This window comes from Bombyx mori, chromosome 12 (assembly GCF_030269925.1).
Source record: "Bombyx mori chromosome 12, ASM3026992v2".
NCBI classification, from domain to species: domain Eukaryota; kingdom Metazoa; phylum Arthropoda; class Insecta; order Lepidoptera; family Bombycidae; genus Bombyx; species Bombyx mori.
Window position 1 is genome coordinate 7035833 of NC_085118.1, and position 26467 is coordinate 7062299.

The 26467-nt window shown below is 39.0% G+C and overlaps 2 protein-coding genes across 3 annotated transcripts in view; one reads left to right on the forward strand and one right to left on the reverse strand.

The window, feature by feature from the left end:
- LOC101744950 (protein expanded) lies at positions 1–23362 on the forward strand. The gene is made up of 4 exons (XM_038014587.2): positions 1–134; positions 16338–16589; positions 17272–17351; positions 17440–23362. The coding sequence occupies exons 2-4, from the start codon at positions 16367–16369 to the stop codon at positions 20911–20913; spliced, it is 3777 nt and encodes a 1258-aa protein (XP_037870515.1). The 5' UTR covers positions 1–134; positions 16338–16366; the 3' UTR covers positions 20914–23362.
- LOC101741728 (alpha-amylase 3) overlaps positions 23158–26467 on the reverse strand; it is a 5514-nt gene continuing 2204 nt past the window's right edge. For both annotated transcript variants that reach the window (XM_038014589.2, XM_004929423.5), the window contains exons 3-4: positions 25590–25729; positions 23158–25079 (exon numbers count right to left, since the gene is read on the reverse strand). In XM_038014589.2, the coding sequence (XP_037870517.1) occupies positions 23568–25079; positions 25590–25729 (1652 nt within the window). In that variant the 3' untranslated portion in view covers positions 23158–23567. The remainder of the gene's footprint in view (positions 25080–25589; positions 25730–26467) is intronic.

A 26467-nucleotide genomic window follows, 5' to 3' on the forward strand; every position in this document is an offset into this window, starting at 1 on the left:
GTAGATATATGTATTTACTACTTAGCTTCATAAAACATTTCGTGATTGTCACAACGAAACGTGGCTAGCTTTCAAAACTACTTCACTTATAAAGTTGAGTGCAAAACAAATTTTAGTTTACCTTAATAACACAGGTAAGATATTCGTCATTATTTAAGGATTAACTCTCTACAAATACTTTAGATTGTATATAAATATAATTAGTATTTCTCCAGTACAGCCGCTGAAAGAATGCGTTCGTAATCGAACCGATGTAACTTTAAAGTGGGTTTGTTTTTACGATTGTAATTTTACTATTGTTGATTTGCCCTATTAAACTCGTCATTTAAAAATTCATCTTTATTAAAAAAATACGTTAAGTTGATCATTATTTCAGCCGCCGGATTTTAAGTCAGCATTTTGCCTATGTAGAAATATAATTTAAATAGGAGCTCGAGCATTCCACATGTAAAAAACGACCCCTCGCTGACATCAAGCTAGCATCTCGTCTTAACTCTCAAGCCGTACACTACGCGGTACTAGAGTACGGACTCCTGTGTTCAATAGAACCGCTCAGGTCCGAGAAGTTGGGGCCTCGCCGCAAGGCGAGTGTTTTCAAGACCCGGGGCCGCCCCACCTGGGTACTCAGCGATCATGGACGCTGTATTCGCGGAATTCCTCCGACTTCGCCACCCACAGCTCGCCTCGGAGTTTTTGGCCTTCAAGGCCAATCACACTGCGAGCCCTCTCGAGGACTCCGCCGCGCTCGCTGCTCCTGCGTCGCCTGTACCTGCGTGCAGAGCTTCTGCATTGAGCACCGCAGCCTCTGTCGTGCCTGCCGCTCCCGTGTCGCCTATACTGGCGAGAAAAGCTGCTGCGTCGTCCGCCGTGACCATCGTTTCAGCTGAGCGATCATCCGCGGCCTCCGTCGCGCCCTCTAAAACACCTACACTTGCTCGTAGGTCGCCTGCACCCGCCTCCTCGTGCTCCGACTCTGACTCGGACATGGAGGTCGACCTCGCCCCCGCCTCATCGACGGATGGATTCACCCTGGTACAGAAGGGTAAGAAGCGTGCCGCGGAGTCTCGAGCTCCCGCGGCCGCTAAAATTAGCAAAGCCGTGAACGCGTCGCGCCCCCGCCCTCAGACTCCCGTTGCGCCCCCAGCCCGTGCCACTCCGTCGCCGCGTCCGGTGGCACAAAATAAAACCCAGACCCCTCCCCCGGTTATCCTTCAGGAGAAGGCAGCTTGGGATCGAGTTTGCCTGGCCCTTAAGGCCAAAAATATAAATTTCACGAATGCCCGTAACCTCGCGAACGGCATTCAAATTAAGGTTCAAACACCCGACGACCATAGGGCCCTCTCTTCTTACCTCCGTAAGGAGCGTATAAGTTTCCATACGTATACGCTCCAGGAGGAGCGCGAACTCCGCGTTGTAATACGCGGAATCCCTAAAGAGTTAGATGTAGAGCTCGTAAAAGCCGACCTGTTAGAACAAGGCCTACCAGTGAATTCTGTGCACCGTATGCACACCGGTCGCGGTAGGGAGCCATATAATATGGTTCTAGTCGCTCTCCAGCCTACCCCCGAGGGTAAGAAAATCTTTAACACACAGACCGTCTGTAGGCTCTCTGGTATCGCTGTCGAAGCCCCCCATAAAAAAGGCACTCCTAGCCAGTGCCATAACTGTCAATTGTACGGGCACTCTTCCCGTAACTGTCACGCGCGCCCCCGATGTGTTAAGTGTTTGGGCGATCACGCCACGGCCCTCTGCGCTCGCGACCAAAAAACCGCGACGGAACCGCCTAGCTGCGTCCTGTGTCGAACACAGGGTCACCCCGCGAATTACCGTGGTTGCCCCCGAGCCCCTAAAATAAATCGCCGCGTCGCCCGCCAAAACCGCCTCCGAGCTTCCGGCCCAGACATCAAAGCCTCGGCACCCTCTGCGTCGCAGGCTAAGCCAGCGTTCGTTCCGGCGGCGGTGCCCAGTGTCTCGGCCTGGGCAAAACCGCTGCCGTACACGAACACGGCTACAACTCCCTCCTCCGCGATTCGTCCCGCCCCCGCGACTCGTCCCTCTCCCGCGACTTGCCCTCCGACCGCGTCCGACAATCTCGCTTTAGCGATCGACTTCTTTCAGTCGATCAACTTTGAGCGCGTTAACGCTTTGGGCGACGCCATTCGCGCTGCCTCCACTGCACAACACTTTATCGCCGTTGTGCAGGAATACGCCGACGTATACGCGTCATTAAATACGTACGTCCTCCCCTCACTCCGCCGGTAATCAATGGCGTATATAAGTAGAATAAAGCCCCTATCCGTAACGATAGGATTTTTTAACGCTTACGGTCTCGCAAATCAACGTGATCAGGTTTCTGACTTTTTGCGTGACCACCAAATTGATATCTTTTTAGTGCAGGAGACCCTACTTAAGCCCGCGCGCCATGACCCTAAAATCGCGAACTATAACATGGTCAGGAACGACAGGCTCTCTGCCCGTGGTGGTGGTACCGTCATTTACTATAGAAGAGCCCTGCATTGCGTCCCGCTCGATCCTCCCGCGCTCGCTAATATCGAAGCATCAGTGTGCCGAATCTCACTGACGGGACACGCGCCGATCGTTATCGCGTCCGTTTATCTTCCACCGGATAAGATCGTTCTAAGCAGTGATATCGAGGCGCTGCTCGGTATGGGGAGCTCTGTCATTCTGGCGGGCGACTTAAATTGTAAACACATCAGGTGGAACTCACACACCACAACCCCGAATGGCAGGCGGCTTGACGCGTTAGTCGATGATCTCGCCTTCGATATCGTCGCGCCGCTAACCCCGACTCACTACCCGCTAAATATCGCGCATCGCCCGGATATACTCGACAAAGCGTTATTAAAAAACGTAACTCTGCGCTTACACTCGATCGAAGTAGTTTCAGAGTTAGATTCAGACCACCGTCCCGTCGTTATGAAGCTCGGTCGCGCTCCCGATTCCGTTCCCGTCACGAGGACTGTGGTGGATTGGCACACGCTGGGCATCAGCCTGGCTGAATCTGATCCACCATCGCTTCCGTTTAGTCCGGACTCTATCCCGTCTCCTCAGGATACCGCTGAAGCCATAGACATCGTAACGTCACACATCACCTCGACATTAGATAGGTCATCGAAGCAAGTTGTAGCGGAGGACTTCCTTCACCGCTTCAAATTGCCCGACGATATTAGGGAACTCCTTAGAGCTAAGAACGCCTCGATCCGTGCGTACGATAGGTATCCTACCGCGGAAAATCGTATTCGAATGCGTGCCCTACAACGCGACGTAAAGTCTCGCATCACCGAAGTCCGAGATGCCAGATGGTCTGATTTCTTAGAAGGACTCGCGCCCTCTCAAAGGTCTTACTACCGCTTAGCTCGTACTCTCAAATCGGATACGGTAGTAACTATGCCCCCCCTCGTAGGCCCCTCAGGCCGACTCGCGGCGTTCGATGATGACGAAAAAGCAGAGCTGCTGGCCGATACATTGCAAACCCAGTGCACGCCCAGCACTCAATCCGTGGACCCTGTTCATGTAGAATTAGTAGACAGTGAGGTAGAACGCAGAGCCTCCTTGCCACCCTCTGATGCGTTACCACCCGTCACCCCGATGGAAGTTAAAGACTTGATCAAAGACCTACGTCCTCGCAAGGCTCCCGGTTCCGACGGTATATCCAACCGCGTTATTAAACTTCTACCCGTCCAACTCATCGTGATGTTGGCATCTATTTTCAATGCCGCTATGGCGAACTGTATCTTTCCCGCGGTGTGGAAAGAAGCGGACGTTATCGGCATACATAAACCCGGTAAACCAAAAAATCATCCGACGAGCTACCGCCCGATTAGCCTCCTCATGTCTCTAGGCAAACTGTATGAGCGTCTGCTCTACAAACGCCTCAGAGACTTCGTCTCATCCAAGGGCATTCTTATCGATGAACAATTCGGATTCCGTACAAATCACTCATGCGTTCAACAGGTGCACCGCCTCACGGAGCACATTCTTGTGGGGCTTAATCGACCAAAACCGTTATACACGGGAGCTCTCTTCTTCGACGTCGCAAAAGCGTTCGACAAAGTCTGGCACAATGGTTTGATTTTCAAACTATTCAACATGGGCGTGCCGGATAGTCTCGTGCTCATCATACGGGACTTCTTGTCGAACCGCTCTTTTCGATATCGAGTCGAGGGAACCCGCTCCTCCCCACGACCTCTCACAGCTGGAGTCCCGCAAGGCTCTGTCCTCTCACCCCTCCTATTTAGCTTATTCGTCAACGATATTCCCCGGTCGCCGCCGACCCATTTAGCTTTATTCGCCGACGACACGACTGTTTACTATTCTAGTAGAAATAAGTCCCTAATCGCGAAGAAGCTTCAGAGCGCAGCCCTAGCCCTAGGACAGTGGTTCCGAAAATGGCGCATAGACATCAACCCAGCGAAAAGTACTGCGGTGCTATTTCAGAGGGGAAGCTCCACACGGATTTCCTCCCGGATTAGGAGGAGGAATCTCACACCCCCGATTACTCTCTTTAGACAACCCATACCCTGGGCCAGGAAGGTCAAGTACCTGGGCGTTACCCTGGATGCATCGATGACATTCCGCCCGCATATAAAATCAGTCCGTGACCGTGCCGCGTTTATTCTCGGTAGACTCTACCCCATGATCTGTAAGCGGAGTAAAATGTCCCTTCGGAACAAGGTGACACTTTACAAAACTTGCATAAGGCCCGTCATGACTTACGCGAGTGTGGTGTTCGCTCACGCGGCCCGCACACACATAGACACCCTCCAATCCCTACAATCCCGCTTTTGCAGGTTAGCTGTCGGGGCTCCGTGGTTCGTGAGGAACGTTGACCTACACGACGACCTGGGCCTCGAATCAATTCGGAAATACATGAAGTCAGCGTCGGAACGATACTTCGATAAGGCTATGCGTCATGATAATCGCCTTATCGTTGCCGCCGCTGACTACTCCCCGCATCCTGATCATGCAGGAGCCAGTCACCGTCGACGCCCTAGACACGTCCTTACGGATCCATCAGATCCAATAACCTTTGCATTAGATGCCTTCAGCTCTAATACTAGGGGCAGGCTTAGGGACCCCGGTAACCGTACTCGTCGAACTCGACAAAGAGGTCGACGTGCAACCTAACCCATGCATCAGCCCGCTGAGTTTCTCGCCGGATCTTCTCAGCGGGTCGCGATTCCGATCCGGTAGTAGATTCATTCGCGAAACAATTGCTCTTGAGTTGTTAGGTCTCCTTCGGAGGCGCTCGGGCAGTTGTTAGCAAATCCCACCCCTCTTGGCTGAGCCTTTGCTCGCCCACCTGTCCTGGTGAAACTGGAAAGGCCTTCGGGCCACCAGTAAACTTTCAATCATAAAAAAAAAAAAAAAAAAAAAAAAAAAAAGTACGGACTACGGAGGTTCCAGCCTACAGCGGGCCTCGGGCGGGTACCCGTGCGCCACTATCTTGCCGCATTCCACAGACTCGAAGCCACGGCGCACCCCGCGCACGTTCCTTTGCATTCGCCGACCCACGCGCCCACTCCGCTTCACTCAATGTATCAGTCGTTCTAGTGCGCGCATGGATTTCGTGCGCCTCGACGACAACCTTCGCGCCGTTTACACGTAACATAGTGCAAACTCTACATCAGTGAAGTGAAGTGTTAATGGATGCGGTTTATGGATAACAGTGTACTTTGCATTTAGCAGCAGTAGATTTGTCTATTCATGGTGAGTGATGTGATTCTTCGTGTCATCTTGGATTGCCACTGTGGATGCGCGCGCTTTCACGATGCGGCCACTTTCATTTCATACGCATAACTCGAATTCCGCGCGCTCGCGCCGACCGAGCGACCGCGCTGCGGCCGCTGACCCTTCGCCCGCGCGCGCTTCCTTTGCAGCACCAGCACAAACAACGTCAACTCATAACATCTAAGTACCTTCATCAATGCGCTACCAATTTTTATTTTACGTAAATATCATGTGGTACAAAATTTAAAAAAAACTCCCAATTCAATTGCTTGTTTCATTCGCTTACATATTTTATAATAATTCTTGCGTAAAGTAAATTTTCTTATTACATCCTACTTAAATGATGTGCCCTTTGGGTAATAATTTGCGTCAGGGATTCGTCCGACTTGTAATTGACATATTATTTAAAAAATATTATATATACATTTATGTGTGTTTATATAATATAATAGTTTTTAAATAATATGTATAATGTGGAAAAAACTATTTCAAATAATCTCGGTTAATGACTTCATGTGTTATCTTCTAACACTGTATCGAATATTAATGTTGTAACATCAACATATCAGTAGATCAGAAGGATGAAGCGCCAAGCATCCCAAAACTACGTACCTAGAGATACTTACAGCTATTACATTAAATTCAGTAAGAGAAACAGAAAATATTATTATAGCAAAAAAAAACAATTAAAAACTTAAATTTATTTATAAAAATAGGTATATGTATAGTATAAATGTAAAGTTAATTTCAGTTGTAGAGTTATCAATTATTTGTTATCATACAGAAACAGAAAGATTACCTACTAATACGAGTAATATGAATTTCTTAGTAGTTCAGCAGCAAGCATTTTTAATAATAGTAAATTTTACAAAAATATGTAGGTTTACCACATTTAAATGAAATAAAATACGATCCATGCGCATAAAATCAATGATCTTTTGGATTAATCATCAAAACTCTAATTTATTTCACAGTTAATTACTTGTTTACCCAATTCATAATAATTCAGTATATAATTAAAAAATAAAACCATCCAAGCACTTCATTAATTTTTTTATGTCTGTTTCCGTTTCCAATAACAATTACATATTTTTAACTTACTCTAATAAAAGCGCGCTTCTGCAGTCCTAGTATAAGTGTAACACAACAGTTAACTCAGTACGGAGATTCTGATAATGTATATGTATATGTTACAATTAAACCTTTTTTTTTATTGCCCTTGTAGGCAGACGAGCATACGGCCCACCTGATGGTGAGTGGTTACCGTCGCCCATGGACTTCAGCAATGCCAGGGGCAGAACCAATCCGCTGCCTACCGCTTTTTAATAATTTTCTGAATCCTAGATTTTCGGGGACACCAGAATGTATTTGTTTATCAACTTGTTTTTCAAGTTTATTTAGTTGTATACACTAAAAAAAGACTAGATAAAAACGTAGGAGAGGTAATCTTACTTGGTAATAGTCTTTCTGGCGATTGATCTTAAGTAGCGAGTATAAAGTCCCCTACTCATTACGTCTACAACTTCCTATAGAATTACTATTTTATCCCTTTTCGTTTACGAGGGGCTGTAACCAGCTTTTCGCTTAAACGTAATCATACATTCCGGTTTCAATAGTACCTACTACGTTTTCCAGAGCTATTGTGTATTTCGGCTCATGTCTTAAGGAGGACAGTGGTATACGTAGTGTGAGCGTAAAAAAACTCTTGGTGCTATATATAGCTCACCACGTATTATCAACGTTCGTGCGGGCCGTGGTGTAATTGTGATTGATAAAACAAATGAATCATTAACCGGCAATAAACGGCTGCGACCGCGACCGCATTCCTGCGATAGCGCAATGAATGTGTAAATAAAAGGTACATGACGTACTGTCTGTGTAATAAACGAACATCAATTATACGAAATTGAAATTTAACGTTTGAATACATTAAAAGAGCTGCTTCGCGTTTCAGAATTAAGCAGAATTACGGTACCAACCCGAGTGGGATTACAATACGCCCTAGCAAGTGTAATTGCCCATAAATTTTGCGGGTTTTCTTTAACACTATAGGACATCGGTCATGAGCTCCTGTTGGGTACGTAGCTTCATAGAAAATTTTATAGGTACTTGCCTACTTGCTGGATTTGAATCGCACCGGGTGTCTTACAGACGCTTCGGAATACCGACAAAATTCGTAAATCTAGTGATTCATAGTGCACAGACATACATAGATAATGTGGACTCAATATTTTTTAGCAAATAATAGGCACTTATAAAATATAGGTCCGATCAGAAACGAATAAGTAAGATACCTTCTAAATCAGGTGGTGAGGTAATTAATCAGCAAATAAACAATAACCGTAATGGTTCATGACGTCACCACCATTATGATGCAGGCGTTTGAGAATTGAGGGATAGAGAGAATATACTTTTCCTTCGCCCTATTTTTATTATAAATTTTGTACATCATTTTATATGACAATTATAAAAATTCATTGAAACTTTTATAAAACTTATGCAGTGAGATTGCACTTGCACGGAATTTACAAACAACTTTTAAAGGCTAGTGAATCCTAATAATACAATACATAGTTACAAAATTACAAAGTTAGATTAAATCAAGTGACTCAAAATAAAGAATACTAAAATCGTTAAAAAACATTTAAACAACTGAATTATTTTTACAAGACGATTATGACCACATTTGATGTCATAATACATTATGTAAAATATGTAAATTGAAAATGTAAACCTCAGCTGCCTGAATTTTTAAAAGCACCTATCAAATAAATTATTAGCATTTCTGTAAGGCTGACAAATTTTATTAAAAATGAACTTTAATTAAATGAGTATAACGAGTGTACCCCTCTTCATCGTGTCTATCGTTAAATGCATGATCTTTGCCCATTTGTTGAAAATATTTACCCGCCATTTATGTATTCGTACGTTTAAGGCACTATTACAAAAACTCCCCTAAATTGGCGACATCTCACGATTAATTCAAGATTATTTTTTATATATCTAATGAATAACTACGAACAAGTGATATAAAAAAATGGGAGACTAAAAAAAAACAAAAAAATATATTTAAACTACAATTAGCAATGGGTTAAACTTACGTAACACCTCAAATTTTTCAATAAGCTACTAGGAGGGATCCACTAGTAGTGAGAATGAGATAGAATATAATGACTATTGATAACTTAATAATTTATTTTTCTGAGTCTCTCTACACACCTAGTACAGAGCTTTTTGAATCCCTTTAAAAAAAAGTTTTGTCTGCCATCGCAACTGCCGATCTATGCGCGAGTGCGTTGTCGTGATGAAACAGCACGCCCCTTCGAAGTTTCCCTCTCCTTTTCTCTTTGATAGCATTCTTCAACTTGGGAATTAAAGCTGCATAATATTGGCCTGTAATAGTGGTTCCACGCTCCAGGTCATCAATCAACAATATCTCTTCTGAGTCCCAAAATATTGAGGCCATAACCTTGCCAGCCGATGCCACGGCACGAAACTTCTTCGGGGTCGGTAATGATGGCCGTTTCCATTGCAAAGATTGCTGTTGTGTCTCGGAATTATAATGATGAGCCCATGTTTCGTCCATTGTTACGAAACGAGACAATAAGTTTTCAGAATCTTCTTCAAACTTGTCCAACAATATCTTCCTGTCGGTTAACATTCTCGGCGCCCATCTCATATTCAAAGATTGTTTCAATATGGATTGAACACTTCCATATGAAATGCCTGTTTCTTGAATTAAGTATCGGATAGTAACTCTTTGATCGCTCAATACAATTTTCTCGACTTTCGCAACATTTTCTTGGGTGACTAATGTCGATGGACGGCCGCAACATTGTTCGTCTTCTGTACTCGTTCTCCTTACTCGAAATTGTGAAGCCCACCTTGCGACAGTGGAAGACGGCGGAGCAGACTCTCCTAATGTTGCCTCCAAATCGCAATGAATCTCTTGCGTCGTTAACTTTTTTAAGCAGAGGTATTTAATAACGGCTCGCACTTAGTTTTTCTCCATTTTCGACGACACGATGCAAACAAATGATCACATTTGAGTCGTCTATTATCAAAGGTGGCAATCTGTGCATTTGGACAAAAAAAAATTATTGATATGTCAATACAGATTGATTTGAATATAATCGTCTCCTTCAAAGAATACGGTTCAAAACCTGCATTAAATAAAGGTTAATAGTTAGCCTGTTATTTATCTAAGATGTCGTTCCGAAGAGTTTTGTGACTGCCGATGGAATACAAAGTCAATAATTCGTTTTTCTGATTTACCAATCATTGTCCAAAAGTCAGATTGCCGCCTTTGATAATAGTCGACTCATTTAGGAAAAAACCAAAGAGAATCGAATATTTTTTTCTTTATTAATATTACTTGACAAATATGTATCTGAGCTATGCCTGCCAGTATTATGTTTTTCTTACAAAGAGTATGTCGTTCTCAGTAGGTACTTTTGATCCCTCCTCGTACATATAATGTTATCACAATGGGCATTGTTATTAGATTTTCTCCCATTTTTTCGTTTATTTCTTTGCTTTACAAATAATTGAACTTTTTGACTTGAAATGAATATACCTACTTTATTAAATCTTGTGACACATTCGTTACGACTATGTTTTAATTTTCACTTTTCATTAGTCAGACTATGGAACTCCCTACCACATTCAATACGTGTCAGCTGCTCTTTTGTATTATCACTAATTTATATACAGTAAATAAAAAATAGTAAATAAAACAAACACTAAACATAATATTGTTTTGTTGATGTGTCAAAATTATGAATTTACAACCTTGTGCCTAAGCTTAAAATACCTCTAGATTTTTAAATAATTATAAATTTGTTTGGTTCAACCGTTTTTTGTCACTGAACGAGTGTCATCATTTTGATTTCTTTTTAAAATAAAAAAATTATGAAGTTTAATTGAATGAGAAGTGTGGCGCCAGTCAAGTAAGCTGATAGAGTTAGTAGTCGCGATTTAATTTTAAAGTGTTAATCCCTGATTAATATTATGACGTTTTTAACACCAATTAATAAAATCTATTTATGTCACCAAAGACACAATAGCATGTTTCAAATGGATTTAAAACCTTATATTAAAGTAAAAAAAAATGGTATTAGGACACTTCTAAAAAAGACACCGCATACTGATACTTCAAATTCATAGTATTTGTCAGATCAATCGGAGTATGTATGTACATGTTTTATTATTTAGTTAGAGATATATTCAGCAGTCCTATCTACTATACAAGGTTTAGGATGCTTCCCTATACTGGACACCGGTTCTTTGACCCGATCCCTGAGCTAAACATCTATTGACATTCCTGAACTGATAGGGAATTTGCATTTATTCATTAATAAATAAAGTATCCCAGCAATCTAAAGCGCGCTCTGCACCCCTGTCGCACGAGACCGTTGACCCCATGCTTCAGCTGATGCTATACATAAGTATATTAAAGTACATTTAGATGACTGTTTACGTAATAAAGTTCCAGGTAACTCACATGTAGTTATGTTACGTTTTCATCTAAGACTAAACGTTCTTAGTATTACTACATAGAATACTATAAAGTTGCCATTTCATTTATTTTACATGTAATTTTGTTAGTGTACCTACAACTATATTGTACAACAACAAATTTTCACACGTCACTCTATTCTTATTCATATTTGGTAGAATAATACACAGATAGGTGACTAAATTACTATATTGGTTCCGGCAAGAAACATAAAAGTGTCTGCAAGGGTTGATGAATTTTACTTATATTTTAAGTACCTGTGTTCTTAAATAACTTAAATTTATTAAAAAAAGTTACGAGAGATAATGTTATTAGTAACTACTAGTTGTACCCATCCGCTTCGCTTGGCATTTAAAATTAACATTATTAATTCTCACCCCCACAAAGATTCTCATCATTAACGCCCCCTCAACTGGTGTAGGGAGTCCAACACTCATATAAATATTAGCCTATCCATTAAGTACATGTATTTTCTACATGGATACCAAGTTTCAAGTAAATCGGATGCATGGTTCAGTGGTTATAACGGAACATCCGTAAAAACCACTGTAGATTATATTATTATTAGTATAGATTGAACATTTTGACGTTATCATAAAACGTCATTAACTGTTAAGCATCCAAAATCTTGAATGTCAAAATTCGTAGCGAGATGTCGAAAAGTGGAGGCACGACGACGGCTTTAGGTATGCGAGGACGCAAGATGCGGCTGGCGTAGGGGGAGGGGCGCTCGGAATCTGAAGGTCGTCCGCATTCCTCACGTCGCCCGTCCGCTGCTACCGCGCTTACGTAGCGCCTGCGCACCCCGCTCCGCCGCCTCGACCGGTCTACCCCTCCCCGCGCCCCTACCCGCCGTCACAAACTATCGCGCATTTACTAAAACAAAAACATGTTCATGGCTATAAAAGAGCCACAGAGGTACCGGATGGTATCATATTAATTCGTTTCTAGTTTTTTTTTGGAAGCGTTTCAGTTCTACATTCCTTCAAAGTATTGTGCTCGTAACTACAACTAGGTAATAAGTAGCAAGTAATATTCTACTGCACGCCTACGCAATGTACCCACATTAGTTATCTATTTACCATTAGTTGACCGGGCCACAACTTTAGATAACAATACATGTTTTGTTCACATCCAAACTTGTACTTTCTTTTTCTTCAAAATAACATTGTTCTCGTTATCCTATCAATTACCACTTCCAGTCTCTGTAGCTTCGGGTTTGAGAAATATGTATTTACCCACACTTATATTTAAATTAATTGAATTTACCTAGAACAATATATAAATATATATGTTAAATATCCTAGTGAATAATAGTTTATAGGTAGGGTATATGAAAGAGTGTAAACAGTCAAAACAACTAATTATCTCTCAGGCACGTTCACACTGTATTGGTGATGGCGTCATAAACCTTAACGTGCATCCTTTTATTTAACCACAGCCTTTACCACCTATTGAAAGACCTAGATTACTTTTTATGAATCCTTATTTTAAATTAGACGCTTCAATTTCAGTGCACAGATAAGTGAACGACGGCCCTTCTGGTGTTAAGTGATCCGGAGATCATAGACATAGCAACGTGCCGCCACCTACCTTGAGACTTGAGGTCGAAATAAACATGGTATTGTGTAACGCTTGTCTCACCTTTCAAACTGGAACGCAACTGCTTTGCGGAAGAAATAGTTATGATGGTGATATCTATGCCTACCACCAGTGTTTGTGTGTTTATTTGTTCGCTATATTTTGTTTTGGACGTGAGGGTTTGTTGTGACCCTTATGCACAGTGGCCTTTACACCTTCACCAGGACAGGTGAGCTAGCTCAAGAGCTTAGCCGGTAAGGATAAGGTCTGATAATATCTGTTTCCAAGGCCCTAACAGCTCAAAGACATCTGCTTAATCAGTGGATCTACTATGGGATCAAAATCATGATCCGCTGTGAGAATCCGACTGAGGCTATGAGCGTCATGCCAAACTCTTCGACAAGTTTGTTCGTAATCTGTGCGATCGTACGTGTTTACGATTGAGTTGAAACTTTGTCCGGTGATTGTTAGCAATTCAGTGAAGGTTTTTGTCATAGTACCATCAACGACGAGAAGCGGCCCAAATGCTTTTACAAAAATAAAATTTTTCATTCATTTACTGATAGGTAATCACTGCGGACATAAATTTTATGAATGAGAGTTTGTCAGAAAAGTGAAAAGAAAATCCTTATATAAGTACATTGCATAACACTGCTGCGACGTATTTATTCCATACCGTATACCAGTACCGAATTCTTCAAATTTATTCCGTAATGTTTTCTATTTGGTACCTATGTAATTATTTCAAAGAGTTCATTGATGTTAAATTTAATATATTCTGATCACGGTTCCGCAATCCGATCGAAATCGGCATCTTTGTATAAAATATTTCGGTCCAGGTATCCTAACTTATCATCCTTTTAATAATAATAAATAAAAACAGTTTAACCGTTAACCTATTTGGAGATTCCGAATAGTATGGTCGTAAAAACTACGTGCGCATATTATAATGTAACAAGAAATATTTAGAACTTATTGACCTATATTTATTTAGGTAGGTTCATTAATTAAATTTTATACAAATTTAAGTTTGTTTACTGTAATCATGTCGACTTACACATAGCATACAAAACAAACATTTTTTGTAATAATATATAACAGCTATAAAATTTACACATAAAACATAATTGTGGATTATTTTCATGTTCTCAGACGAATACCTTAATTATGTTTAAGAAAGTACTTCAATTGTCTCACAATAGTCTATTCAATTGCCTCACAACATCAAATAACTTTGTACAATTTAACTTCAAAGTGTTTTAAAAAAAGCTTTTACCTAGATTAGGTTACTGCAATCTAATAAATATCATTAATTTTAAATGCAGCTTGAAACTTCCTGAAAAATAACGCATCTTTAGTCCATTGAAATAATGCATATTATAACAATTTAATAAAACTGCAGAGTCTCGTGTATTTCTATACTCTATGGTCTGCTCTTTGCAGATCTCTGCATGCAGGTAGTAAGGCAAGATCGTAAAAAAATGGAATCCACAGATGGCGCATTTCTGAACATTCCAATGCCTTGCCGATGATAAATTAATAGTCACGACAAATTCTGTTTTACTAACTTTTTTTACTGTATACGATTTATTTATACATATTTATTTTCGTAATCAAAATAGCTTTCATTACTGCAACACTTAACTGCGTTTAATCACTTATCCATATTTTGTTCATTTGAGAAAAACTCTTTCAACGGTGCGTTACTTCCAGGTGACAAATAACTTACTCAATAATTGTGGAAAAGTTTGTTAAATGTAGATTGTTGGTACGGAAGTGCTGGAATAATTCGACCCAACGGTTTTCAGTAGAAACATTCTCGGCATTCCAGTCAGTAATTTTTGCATCAAAAACTCGTATCTTGGCTTCTGATAATAAACCCTTGTGTGTTCAGTAAATCAAGTACTTTCTGTACCTCTTCCCACGAAGGCACTTTTGTTAAATTAGCCCATTTAAACACTCCTAGTGCCATGTTGAATTGAAAAATAAATTTATCGTTTGGTCTCTCTGCAAAAGCGGAACTATGTCTGCCTCGCTGGGGACAGCAGGACAGAATTCCCGAAAGCGTGACTGTCCCGCCACAATCGGGACGTATCGTCCCGTTATATATACAGGAATTCAAGTTCTCATCTAGAAGATTATTATCTTCTATTTGGGTGATAATTGCTAGATGTAAAATCTGAAATACACCCATGGTTAAACGAGTTGTATGGCATCTACTATCCTTTTTTATAAATTAAGTCTACGTGGTATGCGTAGAAACTAACGATTTTATTGTAGATAGACACACTAGGTATGGCAGAGTTCACCTGGTATAAAATTGTTACCGTAGGTCTTATGGTATCTCTGATGTGCATACATAACAAACTAAATGTCGCTATCCACTTTAAAACAAATCAGGACGAAATCTCGATTATTTAATTACTGATCCACCCTTACCGCACGATTGCTTCGCGGCAGAAATAGGCGAAAGGTCGGTACTTAGGTACCTTTGCGGAATCTCGATAAGCCATTAGTAATTACTCATTTTTTTTATATTATTTCGTTCATAGTGGAAGCTGTTCACGGAAACTTCTTATGTACACTTATACTTTTAACAAAATAATACCTGTTATACAGATACCTAGATATTTGTGGTTTACGTGTGAAATAAATATTAAGACATTAATATTCAACTGTGAAAGAAAATATTTCTTTTAAAAAGATATTTATTTTCTTTTAGCCTGTTTCAGATTATACTTTTCGTATATATTTACCTTATCTTATACAATATTTAAGTTAAATTGCCTAAAAGTAAATAAAAACGCCTTTACCGCCTAAAGATTCGTTTATTCGTTTTGTTCTGTTCCAAAGAAAAAACTTTAATTAAAATTATTATTTTAACCTTACTTTCTCCCGATTAACTCTGCGTTTATTTTAGGAAGTTTACTTTGTTACCTGTTCGGTACATGTTTTTTTTTTTATTGCTTAGATGGGTGGACGAGCTCACAGCCCACCTGGTGTTAAGTGGTTCCTGGAGCCCATAGACATCTACAATGTAAATTCGCCACCCACCTTGAGATATAAGTTCTAAGGTCTCAGTATAGTTACAACGGCTGCCCCACCCTTCAAACCGAAACGCATTACTGCTTCACGGCAGAAATAGGCGGGGTGGTGGTACCTACCCGTGCGGACTCACAAGAGGTCCTACCACCAGTGATTCTGTAATGTTTACTAGTAATTTACTAGTAACGGATCTTACTACCCTACCAACTCTCTATGAGATGTATCATTGCTTATTCTATCCAATTTTTTCTGTATTTATTTATTAGTCACACAATAGACATCACAAGCTAAAAAAGATACATAAAAAACACAAGTAAAAAGAAACAAAATCTGGCTTGCGACATAAGCCTTGTGCGCACGACTAAACAAGACGAAGTGCTGAATTTGTACACAATGTTCCGTAAGACAATTAAAAATAATAATGTAATATTTATTATTTCAGAGGGTGTAACAGTAACATCGAGATGCGACATGCGCGCTCTGTGTTCGGTTCGCGGGCCGTTAGGCGGAGACACTCGCGCTCTAGGCGCGGGTGCTCGGTTTCTGTCCCTCCGCATGCCCGGTCAAGCACAGCCTCTTCACTTCGTTGTGGAAGCAAAATCAAGAGTCAAAGAGTTAAAAGCATTGGTCAACGGACATGTCCAGCTACGAGGCATGACCGATACGGATTTTTTCGGATTAGCTGTATTACAAAGTAAGTAGTTTTAAAGATTATTCTATTGATGTTCACTGATGTTTACGCAACTTTACACACGTAAAATGTTCACCTCACGATTTCACAAAGTTTACACTTCGCATTATTTATTCACAGCGTAACGCATTCCTTGCAAAGCATTCTGCTTATCTATGCAAACAAGCGCTGCTTTATAATCTATGTTTCATAAATACTTTTTATTCAAATCACAACGTCACATCGGTAGTTAGTGAACATTGAACATACGCCTTTCGGAGCATACGCCTTTCATGTACAAAGTAACACGTATATATTTCGCAACACATAAATTTAATGAAACATGTTACAGCTGTAGGTACAGAGAGTGAAATCTTTTTTTATTTTATGTATAGACTACCTTACGATACCTGATGATAAATGTCTACCGGAGCCCATGTTTATTTAAACTAAGGTAAATGTTGCCACCCTCCTGGAATACATAACTATTAAATATTATACGTTTAACAGAACGATGGTAATCTACATGTACAAACAAGCTCAAAACGACCTAGCACCGGTGTCTAATCAACGCTGGGCATTTCTGTTTTACAAGATTCCTTACAACAATTGGTACTTGTTTTATTTGAATCCCGGTATAGCCATATCTCTCGATGCGATTACACCTGGTGCCCTAAGAAATCCTAATGGCTTTGCTTTTCCGCAGACGGCGAGTATTTGTTTGTTGATTTGGAGAGCAAATTGTCGAAGTACGCACCAAAGAGTTGGAGATCATCACACACTCATGTATGTCTACTATTCCTAATATAAACAATGTAATAAATAAAAATACATTTGCATGAAATCATTAACATATATTTTATTTATTTTACAGGGATTAGATGCAAATGGAAAACCTCTCCTGGAATTGCATTTTATCGTCCAATTCCACGTGGAAAGTCCATTACTATTACATGATGAAGTTGGACGCCGTTTGTACTTCTTACAATTACGTCACAATATTCGAACCAGAGACGCTATACCTGCGGAGATGGTGCTTTTGCTTTCTGGCTTGGCATTACAAGCAGAGTATGGAGACGCAGACGCCTACGATAATCATGATTACTTCAAAGTTGAAGAATACGCACCTGCGTCGCTTACAGGAGACTGGGTGGCTGCGGCAATGCGCGCTTGCCATCGTGAGCACCACGGCTTATCAAAAACAGAAGCAGAGACGAGATTTATACGTGAAGTTTGTTTGTTACCGGACACGCTAAATTCGCACCGATACCGCTTAAAACAAAGTAAATCAGAACCAGAACCCGGAACCGTTTGGTTACTCGTTACAGCAAAAGGCATAAAAATCTTACCAGATAACGGAACGCTGTCAGATTTTATTTGGAGTGCTATAGGAAAACTCAGTTTTGATCGAAAGAAGTTCGAGATTAGAACGGACGACGGCAAAATAACTTTGTACTCGTCGAGCGAAGAAAAGTGTAAATACCTTTTCGCTTTATGTAAGGAAACCCATCAGTTTTCAATGAAAATAGCACCAAGATTCAGTGAGATTTTAAGAAAAGAGGAGGAAGAACGTAAACTTTGTTTTGGCTATTCAAAATCTTTTAACTCTCGGTACAACCAAAACAAAAGTGAGCAGAGAATATCGGTCATCTCTTCAACGAGTTCCAACACAACATCAGGTATTGTCAGTGACAGAGTGCAATCCGAAGATGAATTAGAAATTATGATCGACTCCCCTCCGGCACCTTCTACGGAAAGTTTGGCTATTGCTCATTTGTTAGACAGCTCGAATTCGTACGTTATCAGTCAATCAACTCAAGAAAATATATCTAATAGCTTATCACCTTTTCATTTTCAAAAATCGAGATTCAAATCAAAACGCACAAAGGAAGAATGTGACAATACTTTAAAAAATGAAACCTTCAATCCGGAAGCAGTACAACATTCGATAAATCAGATGGATGAAACGACTTCTTTGCCTGATCAAAGCGTTGTCGAAAGCGACAGTCCGACTTCAAGCAAATTAAAATGTACTGGATCGCAATGCTCATCATCATGCAGTACAGTTATAATGACTAGGACGGGTCTAAGTACTCTAAGTAGAACATCAAACGCGAGCAGCTTAGAATTAGGATACAGTCATACGGCTCAAAATTCAATGATCAGTGATAATAGCACAGGTGGTATAGACTTAGAATACTCCCAAGATACCGCTTCAGCATTATATGATGGGTTAGGTCAACCGGCAACCATAGCTGCTTCTAGTGAAACAAGCGGTGTTTATACAATGACTAGTTCAGAATTAACAACTAGATTAAAAATAGATGCAATGTCAGAAGATAGCCGAACAGATTACGATGAATCTCATTATGATTGTTATAAGCAAGCAAAAGAGAATGATCTTGCAGAGTTTGACAGCATTTCGTCTATTCTTAAAAATAAAGCAAAAACACTGAATCACGTAACGAATAGATTACAAGTGCCAAGTTCCGATTGCGTTGATGGTTCATCGAAGTATGCAAATCAGGATCACGATAAAGAAAACATTATACTTTTTAGAGAACGAACAAACTCCAACGTAAGTGCTAGTTCGTTCCATGGAGACGGAAGTGACCCAACAGATAATAAGCATAACTTATTAACAGCTAGTGAATTAAGTGATTTGATTGTTGGAAGGGGTGTTTATCCTAAAAAACAATCAGTGAGTGACACTCTGGATTCCGTATCCGATTATGTAAGGCTTCCTTTACCTTTCTCTGGGGACAGTTATCTCCCGGGTCATGAAGACACTGCCCCTTGCGATGACAACTACCCCAACAATCAATTTTTCGACCGACCTCCGACTCCTCCGACTAGAATAGACAGCCGTAAACTGCTCAATTTGTCTTTACCAAATATATTAGACATAAATCTGGATACGTTTAATAAGCCCAGTTTTCCTCAAAAACCGCCACCGCCGTATGAATTTAACCACAGAACAGTTCCATCACAAATAAAAACGCCGTTAAAAGACCCTCCTGCGTATCCTGGATGCTCATTGAGTACATTGAGTACATCCTTGACGCATTTGTCAGATAAAGAAGAAGTATCTGCAAGGATGGTCACGTCCAAACCAATGATTACTATACTGAAAGCAGAAGCAGGAGAAGTGAATACACCCTGTGAAAGAACTTTCGCTAGTCCCATGGTGCTGGAACATAGATTTCAAAAATCAAAAAGACATCAGGCTTCAAGTCGTAGAGCCGAAAGATCAAAATTAGCTCAAGGAATAAGTAATCTATCTCCATCAAGAGAAGTCCCTCCACCCCTTGGAGTTGATTCAAACGTGTTTGTAGCGATGATGAAGTTACCTCCACCTCCGCCCCCACCAAGACGATCTAGGCTTCCACCACCTCCACCAGTCACTAGAATACCTCCTCCACCTCCCCCACATAATCCTATTTTTCATCAACAGCTGTACAGCGACGTCGATTACGTTTATTACCCTCTACAAGATCCAGCAATTTCTCAACAAAATTATCTTGATCACAAACTAACAGAATCCAGACTGACAAATATGCAAAAAAACAGTTTGCAATACAGAAGCACGCCGTACTTATCAACATCTTTGTCTGCATCGTCCGTATACGGCTCAATACAAAACCTTTCGGATTCTTATATCCAACTTCCGGGAACGCGTGCGAGCTGGTATTCATTAACGAGCAAAACAACTCTCAGCAATCATTCCATCAATGTGGATAGGCCGCATATGCCGCCATGTTTCGTAGATTTTTCACGACCTAAACCTGACGAAAAGGTTCTCATAAAAGAACCACCACCGGTGAAAATGAGGAGAATGCCACCGCCGCCGCCGCCACCCTACGAGCACAAGAAAAAACTGCCACCACTAAAAGAACCGAAACAACCACACGGCAGTGCAAATGTGAAAAGTGAATTTAGTGCTAATAAATTACACGCTAATAACTGTGATTTGGACATTAAAACGCTTAGGGAAAAAAGCAAAAACCTAGACTTACCTCTTATAGCGGCATTGTGTAATGACCGCTCTTTACTCAAACAAACTAAAGCTTTTGGTGCTCCAAAGTTATCGAAACAAACATGTACTGATTATGACAGTGAACGTGCAAAGTCCGCTCCCAACACCACCGATAACGTAGATATAAGAAATAAACAAGAAATCAATGTCAAAAGAGTTGCAGGGTCGCAGAAAAAGATTTTGTTAAGAAATCCTACAGACAAACTTCCCGCATTACCAGGGTCGGAAGTGCATACACCTAGAGCCATGTCTAACACGTACGTTGTGCACCCCGCAGTAGTAAAAAATAAAAAAATTCAACCAAACTCATGACATCATTAACTTTGTCTCGTCTATGCTACTTGTGAATCCTTCCAGTGCTATGATCTTTCATCCACCGATTCGGTATCATTAAAAGACTGATATTATGCATCATGACAATCCAACTTGGGCCCACATAATCTAAATTCAACTTCACATTATTTATCTTTGTTGTTAAAGTTTTCTTGAATTATACAATTATGTTTAATAAACAATAATAATTTTAAATATTTACTACACTCGTCACAATTAACTATTAATGTGGACCCAAATAATGTAATTACTTAACATTTAATATGTACATATTTTTGATAATTTCTTTTTTTTCTTGTTAATATCAATATTTAATATGTAAAAAATCAATGTTTGTTTGATTTAAATTGACCTCAAAAAATGAAACTTATAAGATAGTACATTTATGATGTACGTAATAATAATATTATTACCTATGCAGAATGCCTAATTCATATTTAAGTACCTTGAATAAATTAATGTAGCGAAAAGTAAACGATTTTTTTTTTTTTAAGTGGGCCGGAACCCATATACGTCAACAACATAAATGCCGCAACCTACCATGAGACATTAGCTCTAAGTCTTAGTTTTTACAGTACAACAACTGCCCCACTCTTCAAATCGAAACGCAATAATGCTTCACCGCAGAAATAGGCAAAGTGGTGGTGCTTGCCCGTGCGGTTTTCACAAGATGCTCTACCACCAATAACTACAAAATTATCTGGACACGGGATATTATAGTTAAGTAACAGCGTGATAAGGAGCAAGGCAATCTCATATCCTACATTTTATTAATTTAAGACTAGACAACATAAATGAAGCCCACAGATTATACACAATTTACTTAAATCATTGACGAGGGAGATTACCTGAGAATCCGAAAGTAGTGATACGCTTAGGGAATGAAGTACGAAGTGAGAGTAAACTAATTTACAGGTCGCACACTGACTGTAAGAATTCCAGCTTGCTACTGTTGCTGAATAACTTTTTTTTTACACAAAATCTCGATGGTGTTACTGTAAATGTATCTATTGTAAAGTGCATTCGTCCAACTCCGAAAATGCTATTTAAAAATACTTATTGGTACTAAAAATATCGCATAACCGGCATCTTTCAACGGATTAAATTCTATAAATAATACTTCAGTCGACTCTATTGTGAATAGCGATCTTATGTGAACGAGAATACCTATATCCCACTTTTGTTTTTAAATTTCATTTTTATAGGAACATCGTGCCTTAGAATTTGTTTTTTTTTTATACTCGACGGCCTAAGAATAAATTTTAACCAAAAAAAAAGGATTGTCCGGGATGCTTCGCAAAACTTGTGATATATGCTTGATTTAATTAACTGAAGTAGGAAATTAATCGATAATAAATATTAAATTTTCCAACGATACAATACATTTGAATACTTATATCATTTTATATAATGTGAAATAGTATGATAATTGAAATAACGACCACGTATCGCCAGGTTTGATCAAAACTGACGAAACGTAATTATGTAAAATTTAAAATAATCGTGTCAATTACGAAACAAGCAACAGTAACTGTGTTGGCAGTTTGGTGTTTGAGTTCTTCGAACAAGGAGATTGTGTACTACCTATATACCTCGTGCGCCAAACGTTACGAGGCTGCATGCAATCGACTTAAAATCAAATCACAAGAAAAGTTCATTTCACAAGTAACAAGTGCACTTCTATTTTTTGTAGTTTTTTGGGTAAGGGATTTGTCTCTGTCCTTTTCCCGCAAGTTCAGTTAATGATATTTATTTGAGGTCTGTGGGCATTCAATATACTTAGTACCTACCACCCAAAAATAATAATAGGAATATTGAATTTAAAAGATAATAAATATTTGGGAAGTTACACACAGCCCTCACAGGTCCCAAACTAGGATACCCTTGACTATCGAAACCTAAGACTGATACATACATACATACTTATATACGTATACATATCACCCAGACCTAATTCAAACACAATGCTTGTTATATGTATGAATGTTTACCGAAGCGGGAATCAAACACACTATCATAAGCCCTGAAACAAAGGAGCTAAACTACGCTATCGGGTCCGCGAAATTTCATTTACTATATAATATATATTATGATGATGGTTTTAAATAGTTATACACCATCTAATAGTTATATTACACTGAAATACTCGCTCGATTTTTTATTTTATATGAATTTTTGTTGTAACAGCAAAGTATGTTTATTTGTAAAAATAATAAATGTAGCTTTTTCATCAAATTTTTATTTTATATATACGAGATATACTATGTACATAATTATGTACAAATATATGATAATACTTTTTAACAAACAATAAAATGTTTTAACCATCTTTGGTATTTCTAAGGAACTGAGAATTGTACAAATATTTATTAATATTAATAATTACTTAATATTATTCAATACTAAAATATAAAAATTCAAAGGAAAACGATTGTATTATTCGTTATTTTAATGTTAGTAACATTAGTAAAATTTTAAAACAAAACAAAAAATAATACTTATCAGATCTATGGTCAGTCATAAATAAAAGTTGAGATTAATCAAATTCAATACTTAAAAAAAAAATGACATAAGTAATCATCGCCCTAAAGAATTGGTTAGGATGTTATCCCTACAAATTCGTTCGAATGGCTTTATTTCTCCATTTTAACTATTATTGCTGAATTGGGCGAGAAAGTCACTTTCTCAAAATACAATACTTGACCAATTAATGAAGAATTAGTGCCAGCAATAACTTTCCCACCATAGAACATTGTAGATAAATCGGCTGTTATAGTCTTACTGCCTAGATTACCGACAAAAACGCAGGCATTTCTACGAGGGTACCAACGCTCAATCACAATCAAATCTTCTTCCGTTTGACGTATTTCTACATTAGGTTGCATAACGCCCTCCTTGAAAATTGCTCTTAAGTAAATTGTAGGAGTAGTCACTCTTACCTTAATCAAGTTTTTAATGACATTAAGAAAATCATAATTTGGCTTTAGTACAGACTTTAGGTTCCATGGTAGAATTTCAACATTAGTAGGGGTCACCTCACTATCAGCAAAAGCCATTTGGACTAAGTTATGAATATCTTTGTGTTCATGGAAATCTTCTTCAACATCATCTGGTATACCGCCCAATCCTATCTCATCTCCGTAGAATATACTTACAGTTCCTGGAAGAACGAATTCTAAAACTGTCAAAGCTAAAGTATTATTAATATGTTTTGTCGCTATTCTTTCACTGTTCACATTACCAATATTCCAATGTACCCAAGGATAATGAGGCTTAGACCATAATTGTCCATCCACAACCTTCTTGATTTTATCACAAATACCAGCAGTTTCTTCTTCTAAATCTATGTGAACATCTATGAGATCAATTCTTGACAAAAGAATATTCAAAGCATCACCTGTAGCTTTACTATAAGCCAATTCGCTCGCAATCAAAATTTTATTGAATCCTATAATTTGTTTCCAAATCTGAAGAGTTCTACCAAAATATGGTTCGTTCACAAAATTTTCCAATTTTTTTAAATAAAATCCATCAACTCCTTGTGCTTGAGACCAATGAATTATAGCAACAGTTGTTGGATCCAAATAGTTAACTTCAGTATTATTTGCTATGATAATAGATGAAGTGGAGTTAAAAATGAGACTTGGAAGAGCCATTGAAATTACTGGTAAATCAAGTATGACTGACATGTTCCTTTTATGTATATTAAATATTAGATCCTGTAAGTCTTTAAGTACGCCTAAGCTCCTGTCTATGTCCAACATAGAAGTTACATTATTGTAATCTTCAGGATAATGATCAGCTTGAAATATATAATTAAGTCGAATAGCAGCAACACCTAAATTTTGTATATAATCAAGTTTAGTTATCAGGCCTTTAAAATCACCTGTGCCATCATTATTGGAATCTTTAAAACTGGCAGGAAATACTTCGTAAAAAACCTTTCCTTGATACCATGGTAGGTCAATATTACATTCTTTAGGAATAGTTATTATCATACCAATGATAGCTGCAAGACAAGCAATGAGCCCAGACAGTACTACCCACAGTAAAATCTTTCGTATAACAACCCAGTTCCAGTTCACAAAGCTTGGCAGTTTCCTATTATTAATTTTCAAATTCCCATTCAGTTTAACATCTTCTGCCTGAAATTAGACAACATACTTTGTATTGCTACACATTAATTTCCTACTGCCATCAATGAGCAGATGAGTTCAAGGCTTCATAATTCAAAACACATATAAAATATCAATATATGGTGTATAGTATTTAGGAATCATCACTAAATAGGTGTTGTCAGGCTGGAATGACACACATCAGTGTCATAAAAAAGGCAACTATGGGATACATTAGAATGTGCAGCAGCATTTTTTTAAATATTCTGGCAGTATATTATGGTTCCCAACCCATATTTAGTTAGGTAGGTTATATTGTCTCTACATCGGTTGGTACCACCAACTTACATGTTAGTGCTACGATTGCAGCAAAACATTCAAGTTTCAAGGTAGAATAGACAATACGTCTATGAACTCTGGTAAGTACTTTACACCAGGAGGGCCCTGAGATAGTTTACCCATCAACGAAATAAAAATATTATTTTTTATTTCAGGTCACTATTGTTTGTTCAAACTGTTGAATAAATAATGAAGTTGTACCTGTCCAATAATAAGATCCCCATTCTTACTCAGTGTTTGATAATCTAACATACTAATATTGTTTATCAATTGTGCACTAACTGGATCCTGGACAACTGAGTTAGAATCTGCCGAAGAACTTGAATCACCTGCTGTAGCATCTGAAACATTCAATAATATTGTAAGGAAATCCTTACTTATGTATAAATGTCAAGCTCATTATAACTTTATGACTCTACCTATAGAGGAAACAATGGGAGAGTGTTATATAATACCATTAAGACTACAACCCCATGTCATAAGCAGGTGGTACTGTGTGTCCACATTTAACAACAGATGGGCCTTGAGCGAACTACATCTAGGCTATAAATGAATAAACTAACTGACTCAACGTTTCTTTTCAGAATCATAGAATTATATACCACTCCATTTAAACACTCTTGGATATTCAGAAACAGAACAGTAGTACTTTCAAGTTCTAATGTTCTCAATCTTGTCACATACTTAATGTGCCCACTCTCGTAATATGGTAGTGTGACATTATCCATTTAAATCAGCACTATTCCTTTCACTATATTTTCTAATATTTTTGAAACCATTAGCATGTTTAATTTATTAATAGCCATAAGGTAACTTTTCTGCTTGTTTTCTTACTCTTTGTCAATATTTTGTGATATCTTTATATGCTGTCAAATTCATAGCTAATAACAAATCTAATTATTACTTTATATAGGATGTATATAAGATTGTTAGTGCCAGTGTTTTACAGGATATTCCCTATTTCTGGGAAATTATTCTACGGCATTACCACAAGACAACTCTGACCTTGTCAAAAATTTCATATGGTGCAAAGTAACTTAATCTAGCCATCAGCAATTACTTCTTATCGGATTGATTGT

What these genes read in the sequence shown, in the direction of transcription:
- LOC101744950 (XM_038014587.2), top strand. Translation starts at nt 16,367, where the DNA reads ATGCGCGCTCTGTGTTCGGTTCGCGGGCCGTTAGGCGGAGACACTCGC. An exon ending in CGGATTAGCTGTATTACAAA is followed by an intron (nt 16,590 to 17,271) that starts GTAAGTAGTTTT and finishes GCTTTTCCGCAG; the next exon opens with ACGGCGAGTATTTGTTTGTT. An exon ending in GGAGATCATCACACACTCAT is followed by an intron (nt 17,352 to 17,439) that starts GTATGTCTACTA and finishes TTTATTTTACAG; the next exon opens with GGATTAGATGCAAATGGAAA.